The sequence below is a fragment of the Salvelinus fontinalis genome, chromosome 32 (genome assembly GCF_029448725.1).
Source record: "Salvelinus fontinalis isolate EN_2023a chromosome 32, ASM2944872v1, whole genome shotgun sequence".
Taxonomy (NCBI): domain Eukaryota; kingdom Metazoa; phylum Chordata; class Actinopteri; order Salmoniformes; family Salmonidae; genus Salvelinus; species Salvelinus fontinalis.
In genome coordinates, this window is record NC_074696.1 from 44,131,058 (window position 1) to 44,149,121 (window position 18,064).

Genomic DNA, 18,064 nt, shown 5'->3' on the forward strand with positions numbered 1-18,064 from the left:
TGCCGCCCCTGCAGAGAAGAATGGGAGAAACTCACGAAATACAGGTGTGCCAAGCTTGTAGCGTCATACCCAAGGAGACTCGAGGCTGTAATCGCTGCCAAAGGTGCTTCAACAACGTAAAGGGTCTGAATGCTTATGTAAATGTTATTATTATTATAATTTATTTTTAAATATAAATGAGCAAATTTTCGTGAAACTATTTTTGCTTTTATGGGGTATTGTGTGTAGATTGAGGGGGGAGAAACGATTGAATCCATTTTAGAATAATTCTGTAACCTAGCAAAATGTGGGGAAAGTAGTGGTCTGAATACGTTCTGAAGGCACTGTATACATAAGCATGGTAGAAATTAAAAACAGTTTGAAGATTATGTGAAATTTATTCGACAAGTTGGACACATCAGGTTCACCTGACAAGACTTATTCCAAATATTAGTTTTATTTTGCATTTGTTAATAAAATCGTAATATGCTCTGGATACGTTCAGAAACATAGGGATATTCTTGGGGAATGTGGGTTAAGTGCAACGTAAGACAAATAAAATGAGTGGTTTGAATGAGGACTAACTGCTGTCTCAAGTTGGCCATACACCTCTCCTAAGTAATTACAAAACACTTATGACTCAATATATAAATGTTTAGCTCTCCTAGCTGTGCCGTTGAAACTAGACCATGCACTTGTAGTTTTGTTTGGGGGACAACCCTACATCCCAGCCAACACTATTACTACTTATACAATCCAAAAATGACCCATTTTTTAAAAATCTATCTGGTTCAGGTGGGCATCATTTGAAGGGTTGTTCTATTGCCAGCAAGACTTACTAAGTTATACAATAGTCTTTGGGTTTTAGGCTTTCACAGGTGTTTGACTTGCTTGTATGACATCAAAGTCATATTTATTATAATCCTCAACATCTCATATTTCAAAATACGTAGTCCTCTCAAATGTACCCCCAATTTTGTGATTTCCAATCGGTAATTAGTCTTGTACCATCGCTGCAGCTCCCGTACGGATTCAGGAGAGGTGAAGGTCGAGAGCCTTGCATTTTCCGAAACAGGACCCTGCCAAGCCGCACTGCTTCTTTACACTAAGTTCGCTTAACCCAGAAGCCAGCCGCACCAATGTGTCGGAGGAATCCCCATACAACTGGCGACGTGTCAGCTTGCATGCACCCAGCCCACCATAAGTAGTCGCTGGAGTGCGATGGGACAAGAACATGCCGGCCAAACCCTCCCCTAACCCGGACGATGCTGGGCCAATTGTACATCGCCTCATGGGTCTCCCGGTCGCAGCCGGCTGCGACACGGCCCGGGATCGAACCCGAATCTGTAGTGATGCCTCAACCACTGCTGTGCTACTCACGAGGCCAAATGTACAATAGTTGTCCATTTTAGTGGGAGGGATGTTGGCAACTTGTTATTTGTGTGTGAGGTGTTAAAAGGGTCAGTCAAAACCCATACAGCGCTATGAAGCGCAGATACTGCACTGACATTTTATATCATGTTACTTTACAGCCACTGGGTTCCAATTTTAAGTGCTTATTAGTGCCCAAATATGCAGTTTTCAACACTTATGAGGGTAAAGGGCTACGTTGCAATATACTCATCGAAGTTTCTTATCCATTTCCCTGTCCAGCTGATTGACATTACAGGCAAGGACCAGGATGAGTCTATGATTGCACTGCATGACTGCAACGGGGATGTCAACAGAGCCATCAACGTGTTGCTGGAAGGTAGCCCAGATACTGTGAGTTTGGCCTTTGTGTCCGGGCTTAGTAGTTGACGGAGGGAGTAAACCAAGTTACCCATCCAGCTCATTACAGGGAGAATCCTAACTTCCACTTAAAGTGGATTTTTCACTTTGGTATGCATTCATGTCAGTGGGAGACTAAGTGAAAATTCCACTAGGTGGAAGTTAGGGTTATCCCGTAACATAATCAAACTGAACCCTGTCACCTCACCTCTCTCCTCAGGACTCTTGGGAGATGGTGGGGAAGAAGAAAGGAGTGTCCGGTCAGAAGGAGCCTGGCCATGCTGAGACCGGAGAGGAAGGAAAGGAGAACCGGGAGAGGGGAGCAGAGAGGGACGTGGCACGTCGTCGAGGTGGTGCCCCACGCAGGGGTAGAGGGGCTAGTAGGGGACGAGAGTGTGAGTAGAACTCACATGCCTTTGCTTTAGGGTCATGGGACGTGACACTGGCATACAAATAGGCTCTTTGTAGCTTCTGCTCTTGTTATGGAGGGGACAGTGTGTGCTACAAACATTCTCTCCTTAGATTTCTGGAAGAAATATTGCCATTGTAGCGACTGAACAGACATGTCTAACTTCAAACGTAATTTCTGACTCCACACAAGTCTGTTTTTCCTCACTACCTCTAATGCGCCCGCCATCTCCTCTCAGTCCGTGTACAGGAGAATGGTCTGGATGGAGGAAAGGCTGCTGGGATAGCAGGCAGGGGCACAGAGCGAGGCCACAGGGGGAGGGGCAGAGGAAGAGGTAAGTCCCTCGATCGTTGGCAAGAGCTGTTGGTTAGACTCCTGAAACAAGTTCCCAACACAAACTAAGGCTGATGCCCCCCTCCTAGTGTGTCAGATGTCATAGCATTCCAGTGCTCCGGATTAACCTTTTACCCTGGTGCTGCTAACTTTTTCAGTTGGTGGCACCAGTCCATGATTTTGTCAGGAATGCGCATGATTCAAGATATTTTGATGTGCTCCCTGTTCTAGTTATTGTCAGAAATGTTGGGTTGACAATTAGGCGGTTACTGTCAAAATAGAGCTCCAAAATATTCACATTTTATTTTTTAATAGGGATGGCTTTGCATACATCTGTGCATTAATATCACATGGGCTAATTCAACTACCTGAGAAAGTAGAAACTCAAAACACATGCGTTAGATTGCTAACTCTAAATATAATACCTACTGCTAGTAGCCATGTATTAATAATCTAACAGTAAACTTGAGGCCTATATGCACTCGATGTGAAGCGTGCACCAATTAGACCAATTAAATGTTTTACACTCAGCCAAGTCAAACGTTCGCTAAATGGTTGCATTCTAGAGCCATGCGTTCTCTGTAGTGCGCTCAATACCATTTTTATGTGCATTCAAGGCGGCAAATGTTCCTCAAGGGACAATGCATTCTATTTTCTGTAGTATTTTTTGGGTCAGTGGTGTAACTTGTCTGTCCCTCTCTAGGGGGAGAACGGGAGCGAGGCAGGCGAGGGGGCCGCTTTTCTGCGCAGGGCATGGGGTAAGTGAACACCTGTGCTGCTCACAGAGGAACATGTCTGTTCCATTTTGCCATGGTCACCAGAGAGCAGGACCTGGCCCATTTTAAGAATACACATCGACCAAATCAAGTTGAAATGGGCTGTACATAAACCCTTATGTAACTCAATCTGACCACCTCTGTACACTTTTGTCTATGGGATTTGCATTAAAGTCCGATATTGGTAGACCCCACACCATACATGTAACTCAACGGTTGGGCATTGAGATAGTTGCACATAGGGTTCTGCTCTCAGTGTCTCTGACATGGTGTGTTCTTGTTCCTTGTCTTTCCCTTTGGGTTGAATGGAGCACCGGTTTGTGTGTTTGTATTGTCTGTCTGTGTATGCATTGCCTCTTACCCAATCCTGGTCATTGAGCACCCTAGATGTCATATATACTATATATTTTTTATTGATTTGACGAGGCTCACAGTGACGAGATTGTAAGCAGCCCTTTATACCGGCTTTGATAATGAGTCGTATCAAATTCACTCTACATTAGACATATTGCTATCTTGTATGTCACTTTGTATTTAATTATAATTAACACTTAGTTGGCTATATAATTCCTCCGAGGTGTTAGGGCTAGCATTAAGCCCCAGTGAGATGCCAGTACTATTTCTAGGGTTGTCAAAGACCAGGCTTTGTGAGGTTTAGGTGAGTGGGCACTGCTAGTGTGGGCTCTTTCCCAGGGGTGCAGCAGGTTAAAACGCTTCCTCAAAGATGAACCTGCATGTTAATTTCATCCCTCTGCAATAATTAATGGTGATTTTTATGTCTGAAGCACCTGGTTTGTGGAACATAAGATTAACTGATCATAAAATGTGAAAATTGTGTTTTAATGGCTACTTCAACTGCATCAGTGCTTTCATTTTAACAAGTTGAAATTCTTTTAATGTTATTCTACAGTGTTAATAGGGATACGTTAGAGGAGAGCGCCAATGCGTTGGCTGTACTTGTGCGTAAGTTTGGCTTGTTCTGATAGTGACTAACCTGGAGCGTGAGTGAGCCAGCGCCATAGGCTTACACAGACTGACAGCCAGGCAGTTTGTGTTGCGTTGTCCCCAACATGTCCCTCTTCGGGTGTGTTGCTTCCGCTGCTGCTCTTGTGGCCTTTGGGCGCCTGTGTTTGCATGAGTGTGTTGTTCTGTTGGTTTTAACTGTGCTTCCTCTCCTGATCATAATGCAATTATTGTTACTTATGGAACACAGTCTTCAGTTTGAGTGTTTGTTTGGCAGCCATGTTTTCCCCTTTATTTATTCTACCCAACTACACCTATAGAAAGTGACACTGCCCCATCAATGCAGTGTTGACAGATGTGTGTTGCAGAAGTGTGAGTGTAGTGACTTGTCCATGCATGTGATTTTCCCTACATTCCTCTGTAAAATAATGAAGTCTAAAACCACACACTGCATCCCCATCTGTCCCCGTTGTGCTGCTTGTAATCGTTGCTGTTGTTTTTCCTCTAAAGCCAGATTGATAAGGGGCCCAGATATGATTTTTCAGGAGATGAGAGGTGAGTGCACCGCCACTGGTGTGTCAGTGTGTCAATCTTGCTATCTGTTGGGGGGATCATTCTGCCAAATGCCACGAGAGAGGGAAGGATGGAGCTAGACACACAGGGTATCAGGGCAGATGAAACCAATGTCGTGCACCCTGGTAACACGATATGGAATTAAATGACAGCCGTCTATTGAACATCGAGGGTAAACCTGTTCACACAAGCCCCATAAGAAATCAAATGAACGTTTATTGGTCGCTTACAGTTTGGCAGGTGTTATAGCAGTGCGTTGAAATGCTTATCTTAACAATTCTGTCAAATATCAATGTATGGGGGGGGTGCAATAAATCAAGAACGGCAGGACGAATCCAATTAATAACCCAAATAGCACTGTAGCAGTATCAACATTAAATCTATACATCTCTACGCTGGGGAATGTACACAAGCTAAACTAAAATACAAACTACAGTAGTAGCTTATTCTAATGTTTCTATGTCGGGGATACGGTATTTAAATACTATTAAATGGGCGTGACCAGTGGTTCAATCAAGAGTCCCTCGATGCCAATCTACAGCACCCCTGTTATCGTTGGTTCTCACTGGGAGCTAGTCAAACATGAATAGTGTGAATTCCAGTCAGATCCTGAAAATGGCTGAAGTCCATCTACTGTACTGCACTAGGTTGTACTGCACTGTACAACTTGTGTGCCTGAGCCTGAAAGAAGCAAGAGAACAGTTATTTTAAGGATGCGTGCTTTTCTATAATTGTCTCTGAAGCGTTGCTGTGAAATGATGGGTTGAAAGACGTTATGTTTTTTGCCATCGCACAGTGCCAGAGAAAGAGTTGAGGAAAAATAAGGCACTGCCTGGATTATTTTCCCATTCCTTGGTTGTCCTCCTTCAGTATCTTTGAATCTGTCATCCTGAGATTTCTCAGATGAATGTTGTCTAACTGCTAAACATCAGATCACCTCAATCACTTCCTCGATCTCGCTGCCTACTTACTTCCTCCTTTACAGTATATCTCACCCCAGTCAAATATTCCAGTTGGTAGACGCATAGGAAGGGGTTGTGCTCAAAACCACGGCTTCTTCTCTTTTGTAGAACATTCAACCCGGCAGACTACGCTGAGCCGACCCAGACAGAGGAGAGCTACAGCGGGGGAAGCACCTGGAACAACACGGGAAACCTGGAGCCAGAGGAAGGACCCAGTAAGGAACCCAGCTACTGCTCAGCCCCAGTCCAAATCCACCCAGCCTAGACACTTCATATATCTCTGCAAGATGGTGGGAAGTCCATCTAGTTTATCTAGAGCCAAAGGAAGGAACCACTAAGAAACCAAGCTAGTGCCTAGTCCAAAAACACAAAGCCTTTACGCTTCCTGTAGACCTGAAATAATCAGAAAGATGGGTGTAGGCAAGATGGTGGAAAACCCAGCTGGCTCACCAAAGGGTTAGGTGGGGGTGTGGCCTAGTTGTTAGTTACTGCTAACTCTCCATGGGGTCTGACTTAATTTGCTCGTCTTGGGAATGATTTGAGGAGTATATTACGATGCAAGCTAGCTCTAACTCAGGGTTTTCTTAAGCTAGCCAGCTTCAGTTAGCTTAACATTCCAGCTCAGACTTCACCTGTACTACGACGGTGAATATTGCTCGTCTGCCTGCTGCTAACTCTAGCAGGCTTGTAATGGGCGTGCATGTGGCTAGTTGAACTCTTAATTGAGACCATTCTGGCTATGGTGTGAAATAGGCTCTTAGAAGTGTCGTCTTTATTTTATGACTTATCGTTAAGTCTTTGCTGTACTTATCAATGCAGAAGCACCTATTCCCCAACCCTATCGATAAAATCATTTTAGTTAAGTTTTACTGTGTGAAGTTTCAAGTGCATTCTATTACTAAATGTGTAATGTGATAGGTATTTTAATAGGGGTGGAACGGTTCTGTATGTATTGCGGTTTTAGGGTCACGTTTTGGTACAGCGTGAATTAAATGCCATTCACAATGTTCAGCTTTCAAAATTGTTGTGAAGTTGTAAATACAAGTTGAATGCATTCATGATTTGAACTCGTTGAGAAACCATTTGGTGTCAAAGAAACTAAAAGTACAGCTATCATATGTGTAAACAAATGAGTTAAAACACATTAATAGATGGTTATATATATATTTTGTTGTATTAACTGCTAAAACTAATCTTCTAGTGGCCATTTTTTTAGTAGGTGACTTCAGAGGTCACCATGTGGGAGAAGTGGATGATAGACTAGTTTCCCACTAGTAATTACCAGTTTGAGGGCCGTTCAAGTGGATCTTTCTCATGTCGTATGTGGTAAATTTCCACTTGGTTACTAACGCACCATGACACTGTCTCCTTAAGTGTCAGTTGCGTGCTTGTGACTCATAAAGGGGTGGATCTGTTTTTTTTGTATTCATTTGGTTTCACAGGCTGAACCGAAGTCCCCTTATCGAACTGTTTGGTACGAATACGTGTACCGTTACACTATTTTAACATTATTTTTTAAACATTTGGGTAATAAAATATTTAATCAGTCTTTCTCAAATGAAGGGGATGATGACAAATTCTTAGCAAGTGGGAGGGAATCTGATTTTATTGCTCAACTCGCAGCTCACGCTTCATTCTAAATAAATGAGGTTAGTCTGCCCTGGAGCAAGTTAGTTCTGAAGGATTCGTTGCCATAGAAATGTACTTGGCTTTAAGGTGAGCTATTTTCATGGTCCAGCTTATCCCGAGTTAAACTCAGTTGACCAAAGTTAACTCGCTAACACCTCAAACCCGGTACGTAGTATACCCCTCTGTAATCTTACATGTCTCACCTTTCACTTCTCCTTTTTGTAGGGATTGAGTACTCTGCAGGAGGAGAGGGGACAAATTACCAACCCAAGTTTGACTCTGCCCCTTGTAAGATTGAACCGCCATCCTTTCTTTTGTTTGACGCCTGGTTGGTTCGAAACCTGTTACTCACAAATGTTTTCCCCTCTACATTCCTATAGGTGCCTGGAGGAGCGCGACAGAAGAGTGGGGTACTGAGGACTGGAATGAGGACGTGAGTACCTTTTCACTATGTCTATTTATTGATTTGGTGGTGTGCCTATTTGATGTATGACTTAATGATTGATGTACTCCGTATTTTGACAGATCTCATCTTTTGACCGTAAAAATGATGACAAATCACATTGTATGTTTCTGCATATAGCACCCTCAAATTATTCATACACCTTGACTTTTTTACAGCCTGAATTCAAAATGGTTCAAAATAGATTTTTTTTTCTCACCCATCTACATACATTACCCTGTAATGACAAAGTGAAAACATGTTTTGAAAAAGAAATACAGATATCTCACTTACATAAGTATTCATCCCCCTGAGTCAATACTTGGTAGAACACCTTTGGCAGCAATTACAGCTGTGAGTCTTTCTGGGTAATTCTCTCTAAGAGCTTTCCACACCAGGATTGTGCAACATTTGCCCATTTTTATTATTTTTTAAATTCTTCAAGCTCTGTCAAATTGGTTGTTGATCATTGCTAGACAATCATGTTCAGGTCTTGCCGTAGATTTAAGTCCAAACCGTAACTCGCCCACTCAGGAACATTGACTGTCTTCTTGGTAAGCAACTCCAGTGTAGATTTAGCCTTGTGTTTTGAGGTTCTTGACCTACTGAGTAGTGAATTAATCTCCCAGTGCCTGGTGGAAAGCAGACTGAGACAGGGTATCCTGTAGGTTTTTGCATGTGCTTAGCTCTATTTCTGTTTTTTATCCTGGGAAAAACTCACCTGTCCTTAATGATCACATGCATACCCATGACATGATGCATCCACTACACTCAATTAGGGCTGGGCGGTATACCATATTTTACGATATACCGGTATTTATGCATGGACCGGTTTGGGTTTTTACTTTACCTTCTGTAACGGTATTTGAATGTTTGGTTTGTTAAATGTGATACACTGTGTGTAATGTCCATTTTTTTGGTTTACTCCGCTACATCAGCATGTTTGCAACTATCTTCTAAATCAAAGAGGAATGGCGTATCATGAATAAAGATTTAATGTAGCCAAATATTATAGGATCCCCTAGGAAACACTGAACATCACTTTGGTTCCTACCCTCTCACAATAACTCGTCCATTGCATTTTCCTTCGTTGTCATGTCAAACACTGTATTCAAAGTGCCCACTATTTATATTCTAACTATAGAATTATAATACACATTCCATTTCCATGATTCCAAAAGTTAACCCACGTGTTTTGATCTAAATCGCAATTGCAACATTTGGTTAAAAATAAGGCCTAGTATTTTTGCCTGTATCGTGGCAGTGTGGAAATGATCGCAAATGGGTGCAGGAAATGCAGAAATTAATGGAAATGATTTTCGGTTGATGTTGAATTGAACAGTATAAAACAATCTGAATGGAGAAAGGCCCATTGAAATAATCAAATTTAGAACTTTTATTAATCAAAAACATGTCAAACTGTCAAAGAAAATGAATAATACCATATTTTAGCCATATCGCCCAGGTCTACACTCAAACTGCAATCCTCAATGAATTCATTAATTACCATAGTCTTAAACTGCCCTAGCGGATACCAAGGAATCAAGATGCAAGGAATTTTGTAGGTTAATCCAACAGTGGGGGGCACTAAAACTAAAGGAGGATCTACCTTAATTTGTTGAGACCATGGGGACCTCGAGTTAACCAGTCCTGTGAGTGGGTTTGGTAGCTCATTTTATACGTTAGCAACAACGTTGTCATTTGGAAGCTTGTATATTATGGCTTCGTAGTCAAAAAGAGTAATGAATTGATTTACGGGACTTTAATGAGGACCAGCCAACCTTTTGATACAGGATGCAGTGGTGAGTATTAAAACTGTCACCAGGGATAAAACGAATAGTGCTATGGTAGACCACATCCCTAGGTTTGCGTAGTGGGTGCTGAAATCTGGTAAATGGTGTCACCATAATCAATAACTGGCAGGAAAGCTGACTGTACAATCTGCTTCCTGCTATATAGGGAGAGGAAAGTTCTATGTCAAAAAAAAAGCCCACTTTTAAATATTAGCTTTTTAAGTAGCTCATCCGTATGTTTTTAAAACATTAAGTCTATCAATCCAAATGCCCAGATACTTGTAGGCGGGAACCCAATCAATGGCAGATCCATCCAATTAATAAATATGTTTTCCATCTGAAACATTCTTGCGAGAACCAGAGAACATAATGTATTTAGTCTTATCCCCGTTTACGTTAAACCAACCAGGGCTTTCTAAACTCGGCAACAACAAAAAAACGTCCCTTTTTTAGGACCCTGTCTTTCAAAGATAATTTGTAAAAATCCAAGTAACTTCACAGATCTTCATTTTAAAGGGTTAAAACAGTTTCCCATGCTTGTTCAATGAACCATAAACAATTAATGAACATGCACCTGTGGAAAGGTCGTTAAGACTAACTTACAGACGGTAGGCAATTAAGGTCACAGTTATGAAAGCTTAGGACACTAAAGAGGCCTTTCTACTGACTCTGAAAAACACAGAGATGCCCAGGGTCCCTGCCCAGGGCAATAAATGGCAAAGTCCGTACTGTCAACGGTATCGAAGGGCTTGGAAAGGTCTATAAATGAGGTAGCACAATTATTTTTGATCCAAACAATTGAACGCATCTTAAACAACCATAGCAGCTGAAACTGCTATGTCCATGTCTAAAACCAGATTGGTGCAAATTCAGAATATAGTGAATTTAAAGTTCTTAGCTGAAAGGTAGTAAGGGATTCTTAAACATTGGAAAGGCAAGATAATCTGGAAATTGAATGGCATTTAAGTCAGAAGTATCTCTATGTAGGGGGAGGACGTTCCGCTTTCCAGATCTTAGGGATAACACCAGAAACGCTTTACTCGTCTCATATGTATATACTGTATTCTATTCTACTGTATTTTAGTCAATGCCACTCCAACATTGTTCAATCTAATATTTATATTTCTTGAATCCATTCTTTTACTTTTAGATGTGTTGTGAACTGTTAGATACTACTGCACTGTTGGAGCTAGGAACACAAGCATTTCACAACACCTACAATAACATATGCTAAAAAGTTCAGACAAAGTCATATTACAGTTCGTAGAAACATGTCAACGAAGTATAGAATCAATCTTTAGGATGTTTTTATCATAAATTTTCAATAATGTTCCAACCGGAGAATTCCTTTGTCTGTAGAATTGCAATGGAAAGCAAGCTACCTCTCACGTGAACGTGCGATACCAGCTCATGCCACTCTGGCAGACCTCTGACTCATTCAGCTCCCATTCCCCCCTCCTTCACAGTAGAAGCATCAAACAAGGTTCTAAAGACTGTTGACATCTAGTGGAAGTCTTAGGAAGTGCAATATCACCCCATTTCCACTATCTTGGATAGGCAAAGAGTTGAAAAACTACAAACCTCAGATTTCCCACTTCCTGGTTGGATTTTTTTATCAGGTTTTTGCCTGCCATTTGAGTTCTGTTATACTCACATACATAATTCAAACAGTTTTAGAAACTTCAGAGTGTTTTCTATCCAAATCTACTGATTATATGCATGTTCTAGCTTTTAGGACTGAGTAGCAGGCAGGTTACTCTGGGCACCTTTTTATCCAAGCTACTCAATACTACCCCCCCTGTCCCAAAGAAGTTAACAGCCTGCTGTTTTTCAGTCTCTCGGTCCCAGCTTTGATGCACCTGGATGATAGCGGGGTGAATAGGCTGTGGTTCGGGTGGTTGATGTCCTTTTTTGTGATATTTTTGCCCTTTTTGTGACATTGGGTGCTGTAGGTTTCCTGGAGGCCAGGCATATGCCCCTGGTGATGCGTTGGTTCAGATTGCACCACCCTCTGTAGAGTCCTGCAGTTGTGGGCGGTGCAGTTGCTGTGCAAGGTGGTGATAGAGCCCGACAGGATGCTCTCAATTGTGCATCTGTAAAAGTTTAGGGGCCAAGCCAAATTTCTTCAGCAGCCTCGTGTTGAAGAGGCGCTGTTGCACCGCCTTGTCTGTGTGGGTGGACCATTTCATATCAGTGATGTGTACGCCGAGAAACTTGAAGCTTGTTTCCAGCCTTCAACACCTGGGTGCGGCCTTTCAGGAAGTCCCAGTCGCACAGGGCCGGGTTCAGACCCAGGTCCCCGAGCCTAGTGATGATCTATGGTGTTGAATGCTGAGCTATAGTCAATGAAACACATTCTTACATGGGTATTCCTCTTGTCCATATTGGATCGGGCAGTGCGATGGCGATTGCATAGTCTGTGGCTCTTGGGGCAGTAAGAAAATTGAAGTGGGTCTAGGGTGTCTGGTACAGTAGCGGTGGTATGATCCCTGAATAGCGCCTCAGTTCTTCATGATGACAGAAGTGAGTGCTACGGGGTGATAGTAATTTTAGTTCAGTTACAGTTGCTTGTGTACAGGAACAATGGTGGACATCTTGAAGAAAGTGGGAACAGCAGACTGGGATGGGGAGAGGTTGATTATGAAACACTCCAGCCAGCTGGTCTACGCATGCTCTGAGAACGCGGCTAGGGATGCCTTCTGGGCCGGCAGCCTTGCGAGGGTTTACGCGCTTAAATGTCTTACCCACGTCGGCCACGGAGGAGAGCCCACAGTCCTTGGTAGTAGCGGGCCACGTCGGTGGCACTGTGTTATCAAAGCGGCCAAAGGTGTTTAGTTTGTCCGGAAGCAAAACGGTAGTGTCCTCGACGTGGCTGGTTTTCCATTTGTAGTCTGTGATTGTCTGTAGACCCTGCCACATACGTCTCGTCTCTGAGCTGTTGAGTTGCGACTCCACTTTGTCTCTGTACTGACGCTTAGCTTATTTGATTCCCGATACGGAGGAAGGAATTAAACAATAATTCAGTTTTGCTGCTATTTGTCCATGGTTTCTGGTTTGGGTAGGTTTTAAGTCACACTGGGTACAACTTCTCCGATACACTTCCTGATGAACTCAGTCACTGTATCAGTGTATTAGTCATTGTTATTCTCGGAGGCTACCCAGAACATATCCCAGTCTGCATGATCAAAACAATCTTGAAGCCTGGATTCCGATTGGTCAGATCAGAGTTGAATAGACCTTAGCACGGGTATTTCCTGTTTGAGTTTCTGCCTATAGGAAGGGAGGAGCAAAATGGACTTGTGATCAGATTTGCCGAAGGGAGGGACTTGTAAGCATTTTGAAAAGTTGAGTAGCAGTGGTCCAATGTTTTTCCAGCGCAAGTACTACAGTCAATGTGTTTGAATTTCGGCATCGTTTTTCCTCATTTGCTTTGTTTTAATCCCCAGCTACAATAAATGCTGCCTCAGGTTATGTGGTTTCCAGTTTGCATAAAGTTCAGTGAAGTTCTTTGAGGGTCTTCGTGGTATTGGCTTGATGGGGGAATACACGGCTGTGACTATAACCAAAGTGAATTCTCTTGGGAGGTAATACGGTCGGCATTTGAAGTATTCTAGGTTCGGTTAACAAAAGGATGTTATCACAATTCATGCGTTAACCAAGGATTACATCAGTCTTTAACCCTTAGTTTTTTTGTATGACATGTTTATCTGCAACAGAGTTAAACAGGGAAATTAAACAATTAAGGACATGATCGATGTTGGTTGACAATACCTCAGTCACTTAACCCCAGCTCAGACATAAAAAACTGCATATTAAAGTTGTTAGTCTCTTTTGTAGTAATGCGTGAGATTTTAGGTAGTGGTGACTAATCTCATTGGTAAATATCCAATTGGCTGTAAAATTTTGATTATGTTTGAAAAATCCTCCTTTAGATATTATTCTGTGTTTAGTTATCAGCTGGGTTAGCTCAGTACAAATATCTTTCAGCCCATCCAATACTAGCATTAACCAATCTCGATTTAAAATCATTGTTACTAATTCAAATTGAGCATAGTTATACAGCAGGTCAGACAATTTGCTAAGACCACATATGGAGGCTGATAAATTCCCGATAGCGTCAGATGGGCATTTCGAAGTCCCACATTTTAGTCTCGCGCCCGCTAATTTTTCTCTGCAATCAGAAAACACATTTTATCGGTCCGGACCTCTACAGGCCGTCTGTCTATACACTCTAAATAAAATGTAAAATGGTCTGTAAATGAATACAAAATATCTTGTGGAAGAATATAACTACTCGCACTTTACACAAGTTGCTGGCTTCGCTAGGGCCCGCTCAGCAAGCTGGTGTGTGAAAGTAAGTATAAATGTCAAGGGAAGATGAAAATAAATAAATCTAGGCCTAGGTTCTGTTTACTTTGGTGTTTGTGCTGCACTAGTTACCCTTATCGGAATAGGTCACACATCTAACAGATACGAGTTTGTCTATTTGATTTTTTTTCTGTTTCATTTATTTTTTATACTTCAATTGCTCATCTTGCGCTCTCTCTCTCTCTCTCTCTCTCTCTCTCTCATCTCTAGCTGTCAGAGACCAAGATCTTCACAGCCTCCAGTGTGGTCTCCATGCCACTCCCCCAGGAGAATGTCACCATCACTGCAGGACAGAGGTGGGTGGGTCTGACACGTAATGCACACACCCACAGCCATTCCCTCTAGTCATGCTATCACACGTGTCTTTCTATCAACAATTTGGTCAATTTGTGACATTGGCTCAATTTTTAAAAGGTTCCGTGTGTTTTCTTGGAGGAATATATGGAAATTGGCCCATAACTCCATTTATACAACGGGCCTAGCACAATACATCTTTTTTAAGTGAGCGAGATGATGGGAACAGCACGTTAAGTGTTATAGGCAGCATTGCAAACCGCATTATTCCAAACCTATTTTTTAACTATTACAATGCCTGTCGAGATCCACTTGACTGGCTGGCAGAGCGTGTGCCCATGGGAGAGATTTGGTGAGTATTTTTTTGCGCGCATGTTTTAGAGTGAAAAACATATGAGAGATATAGGCCTAGGCCAGATATGAGGGTATTGGTACTAGGTCACCTCTTCATAATTGACTGTGATACTTTGTTTTATTTCTAATTGTAGTTCTAATTATTCATTTCCCATTGCAGTTAATTGTACATTGCAATTGATTATTTGGTATTGATTTATTCAATTGGTACAACCTCAGTTCTGAATAAAACATGAATATATGTTAACAATATGCCCATGTTACTTTACATTAATGGGCTCATAAATTGTAAAAAATCTTAAAGTTTTGCATAAAGCATAAGGATTTGTTAATAATATGACCAGCATTATAATGCTGTAACATGAGTTGATGGCGGTGGATGAATGGCATGACAGTGGGGAATGGCCCACTTGTCACGGTATCTCTGCATTCAAATTGCCATAGATAATATGCAATTGTGTTTGTTGTCTGTAGCTTATGCCTGTTCATACCATAACGCCACTGCCACCATAGGGCACTCGGTTCACAACGTTGACATCACCAAACCGCTCGCCCACACGACGCCATACACGTGATCTGCAGTTGTGAGGCCGGTGGGATGTACTGTTAAATCTCTAAAACGATGGAGGCGGTTTATGGTAGAGAAATTAACATTAAATTCTCTGGCAACAGCTCTGCTGGACAGTCCTGCAGTCAGCATGCCAATTGCATTCTCCCCCAATAGTTTAGACATCTGTAGCATTGTGACAAAACTGCACATTTTAGTGGCCTTTTATTGTCCCCAGCACAAGTTGCACCTGTGTCATGATTATGCTGTTTAATTAGCTTCTTGATATGCCACACCTGTCAGGTGGATGGAATATCTTGGCAAGGGAGAAATACTCACTATCAGGGTTGTAAACATAGACATTTCTGGGATCTTTTATTTCACCTCATGAAACATGGGACCAGCACTTTACGTGTTGTTTTATATTTTTACTCAGTTTGTATTATAACGACAACTTAGACTGCCATAAATGCAAGGACAGAGAAGTGTTTTTTTTGTCGTCACTATTTTGGACAGCTCTGTCAAGACACCAACCATGAGAAAGTGTTAAACAGGTTTTAAATCGACTCGTGAATTGTATTGAATATAGCGACGTTCCCCTCTTAAATCTTAATGCAATCACATTAAAAAAATGGTAGATTTATTATCAATGATGTAATGTAACAAGTTGTCCAGCGTAAGAAACCCTCACTGGTACCCTAGTTTATAGGAAGAACTATATATATATATATATATATATATATATATATATATATATATATATATATATATATATATATATATATATCACATACATACAACCACAACTCCTCATCCACTCACTGAAATCCATGCATTGTGTATCCTGACTCATGTCCATGTAAAACACTTGTCTTCAACATCACCAAACTCTGCAGTCTAGTCAAATATCCAAAGTCTTTTCACCTTTACTGAGTGTAGAACATTCAAATTTGTAATTCAAGCACTTCTGGTGTTGACTAAGATTTTCATCTCAGTACGTTTTGGGGTGGATGAAACATAATACAATCACAGAAACAATCAATTAGCTAACGTGAGTCAGAACAACGTCTGTTTCTCAGACCCTGTGATAGGCTAGTGTCCTGTCTAGGGATTGTACTTGTACATAAAGCTGCCTCACGCTACAGAAGCAGGAGATGGGCTCCTGCTCTATGGGCTGTTCTGGCTCGGACAAGGCTAATTACTAACTCTGACCTCTGTCCCCTGCAGGATTGACCTGGCAGTGCTGCTGGGGAAGACTTCCCCGTCCTCTGAGGCAGAGGCCTCGGGCCCTGTAGAGGCCAGCCAGCCCCCCTCCCTCCCCCAGTCACTTGTGTTCAGCAACTCCAAGCAGCCGCTGTCCCAAACCACCTCCAGCAGCACCTCCTACACCCAGCACAGCATGGTGAGCCCACAGGACACACAAAACTGCCTTAACCCTATTCTACAGTTTTAGTGACTAAAGTGTTGTACCAAAACGTTAATATACAAAAAAAAAATTATACTTCAGTACAGTTTCGTATGATACTATCAAATTTTTCAGCCCTACCAATCAAACGAACATGCTGGCGCCTGTTATAAAATGTTAATGAAGTCAGTTTTGTTTATAAATTCAGGTACATTTTTTAAGCAACAGCCGCTCGTCACTTGTATGCGCCGGTCCAGTAATATCCACTTCACTTACATACGCATATCATATCACGTGTGGGAGCTGTAATGAGCCAGCCAGCATCCTCTTCCAGCCATCACTCACCTGCTTCTCTCCGTCCGCTCTTCCTGCACATCTATTCCTCAATCAGTTTTTAAAATCGAATTTAGCCGTGATGGTGAGTGGGGATGCAGTCACTGAGTCTTCTGTTACATTTGTGTATTTGATACGTTAGAGCAGCGTGCAGAGCGAGCGAAGTTGATGCATTGTGTAATTTCTTCTCCGATGTAACCAAGTGTACAGGCTAGTGTAGGCTTTGCAAGTACGCTGTCACGCAGCCTCGGAGTGCCAGGAAAGACAAATCGAGTACAGCAGTGCGACAGGCATGCTTGCAGCTTTACAGCAAAGTGGCATAATGGCTTGTTCAGTCATGTTGCCTAGCTAACAACCTGCTAACTTGGCAGTAGGTCTAAGCCAATTTGATTGGCTGAAGAAAGGAAAATGGTCTGCTTCACTAATTAGATGTGCTTCAAAGGTAGGATTCATATAGGCCTAAAGCCTAAAATAGATTATTAAAAGAAAATTGGTACTCCTTAAATTCTGTTTGGTACCTGTTTTTTGAAAGTTGGGAACAGTGCGTGTGTGTGAGGGAGTCTGCGTTTGTTTACTGAAGAGTAAAGGTTTCATGCAATGACATGCAGATCATTATGCATCCCTTCCCCTCATTCCTCCATATCACAGGTAGGCATTTACAAATATGAGTAAAGCAGCAATTCTATGATTTATTCTATTATACAGTGTGAAGTTAAATTCTATGTGTTGCATTGAGTAGACGTGTGAATATCAGTGACAGGTTTTTTGTGTAGCACAACGTTTAGAAAACGGAAACACGCGTTGGGGGTACAGGGCGAACAGGACGCTAAGGCCACTCAAATTTTCCACGTGTTATGGCGATACTACTCTGAATCGTGTTACTTATTATTTTTCACTTTTATTTAACCAGGTAAGCAAGTTGGGAACAGGTTCTCATTTACAATTGCGACCTGGCCAAGATAAAGCAAAGCAGTTCGACACATACAACAACACAGAGTTACACATGGAGTAAAACAAACATACAGTAGGAAAATAAGTCTATATACAATGTGAGCAAATGAGGTAAGAAGGGAGGTAAAGGCAAAAAAAAAGGCCATGGTGGCGAAGTAAATACAATATAGCAAGTAAAACACT

General features: G+C 41.9%; 1 protein-coding gene across 10 annotated transcripts in view; it reads left to right on the forward strand.

Moving 5' to 3' along the window:
* Positions 1 to 18,064, forward strand: part of LOC129831436 (ubiquitin-associated protein 2-like) — a 47,665-nt gene that overhangs the window by 10,039 nt on the left and 19,562 nt on the right. For 7 of the 10 annotated variants that reach the window (XM_055894816.1, XM_055894818.1, XM_055894823.1 and 4 more), the window contains exons 4-13: positions 1,633 to 1,743; positions 1,970 to 2,144; positions 2,397 to 2,492; positions 3,195 to 3,249; positions 4,741 to 4,785; positions 5,874 to 5,980; positions 7,620 to 7,682; positions 7,775 to 7,827; positions 14,208 to 14,293; positions 16,420 to 16,594. In XM_055894816.1, coding sequence (XP_055750791.1) covers positions 1,633 to 1,743; positions 1,970 to 2,144; positions 2,397 to 2,492; positions 3,195 to 3,249; positions 4,741 to 4,785; positions 5,874 to 5,980; positions 7,620 to 7,682; positions 7,775 to 7,827; positions 14,208 to 14,293; positions 16,420 to 16,594 — 966 coding nt within the window. The remainder of the gene's footprint in view (positions 1 to 1,632; positions 1,744 to 1,969; positions 2,145 to 2,396; positions 2,493 to 3,194; positions 3,250 to 4,740; positions 4,786 to 5,873; positions 5,981 to 7,619; positions 7,683 to 7,774; positions 7,828 to 14,207; positions 14,294 to 16,419; positions 16,595 to 18,064) is intronic. The other 3 variants (XM_055894825.1, XM_055894824.1, XM_055894820.1) reach the window with 1 other exon arrangement.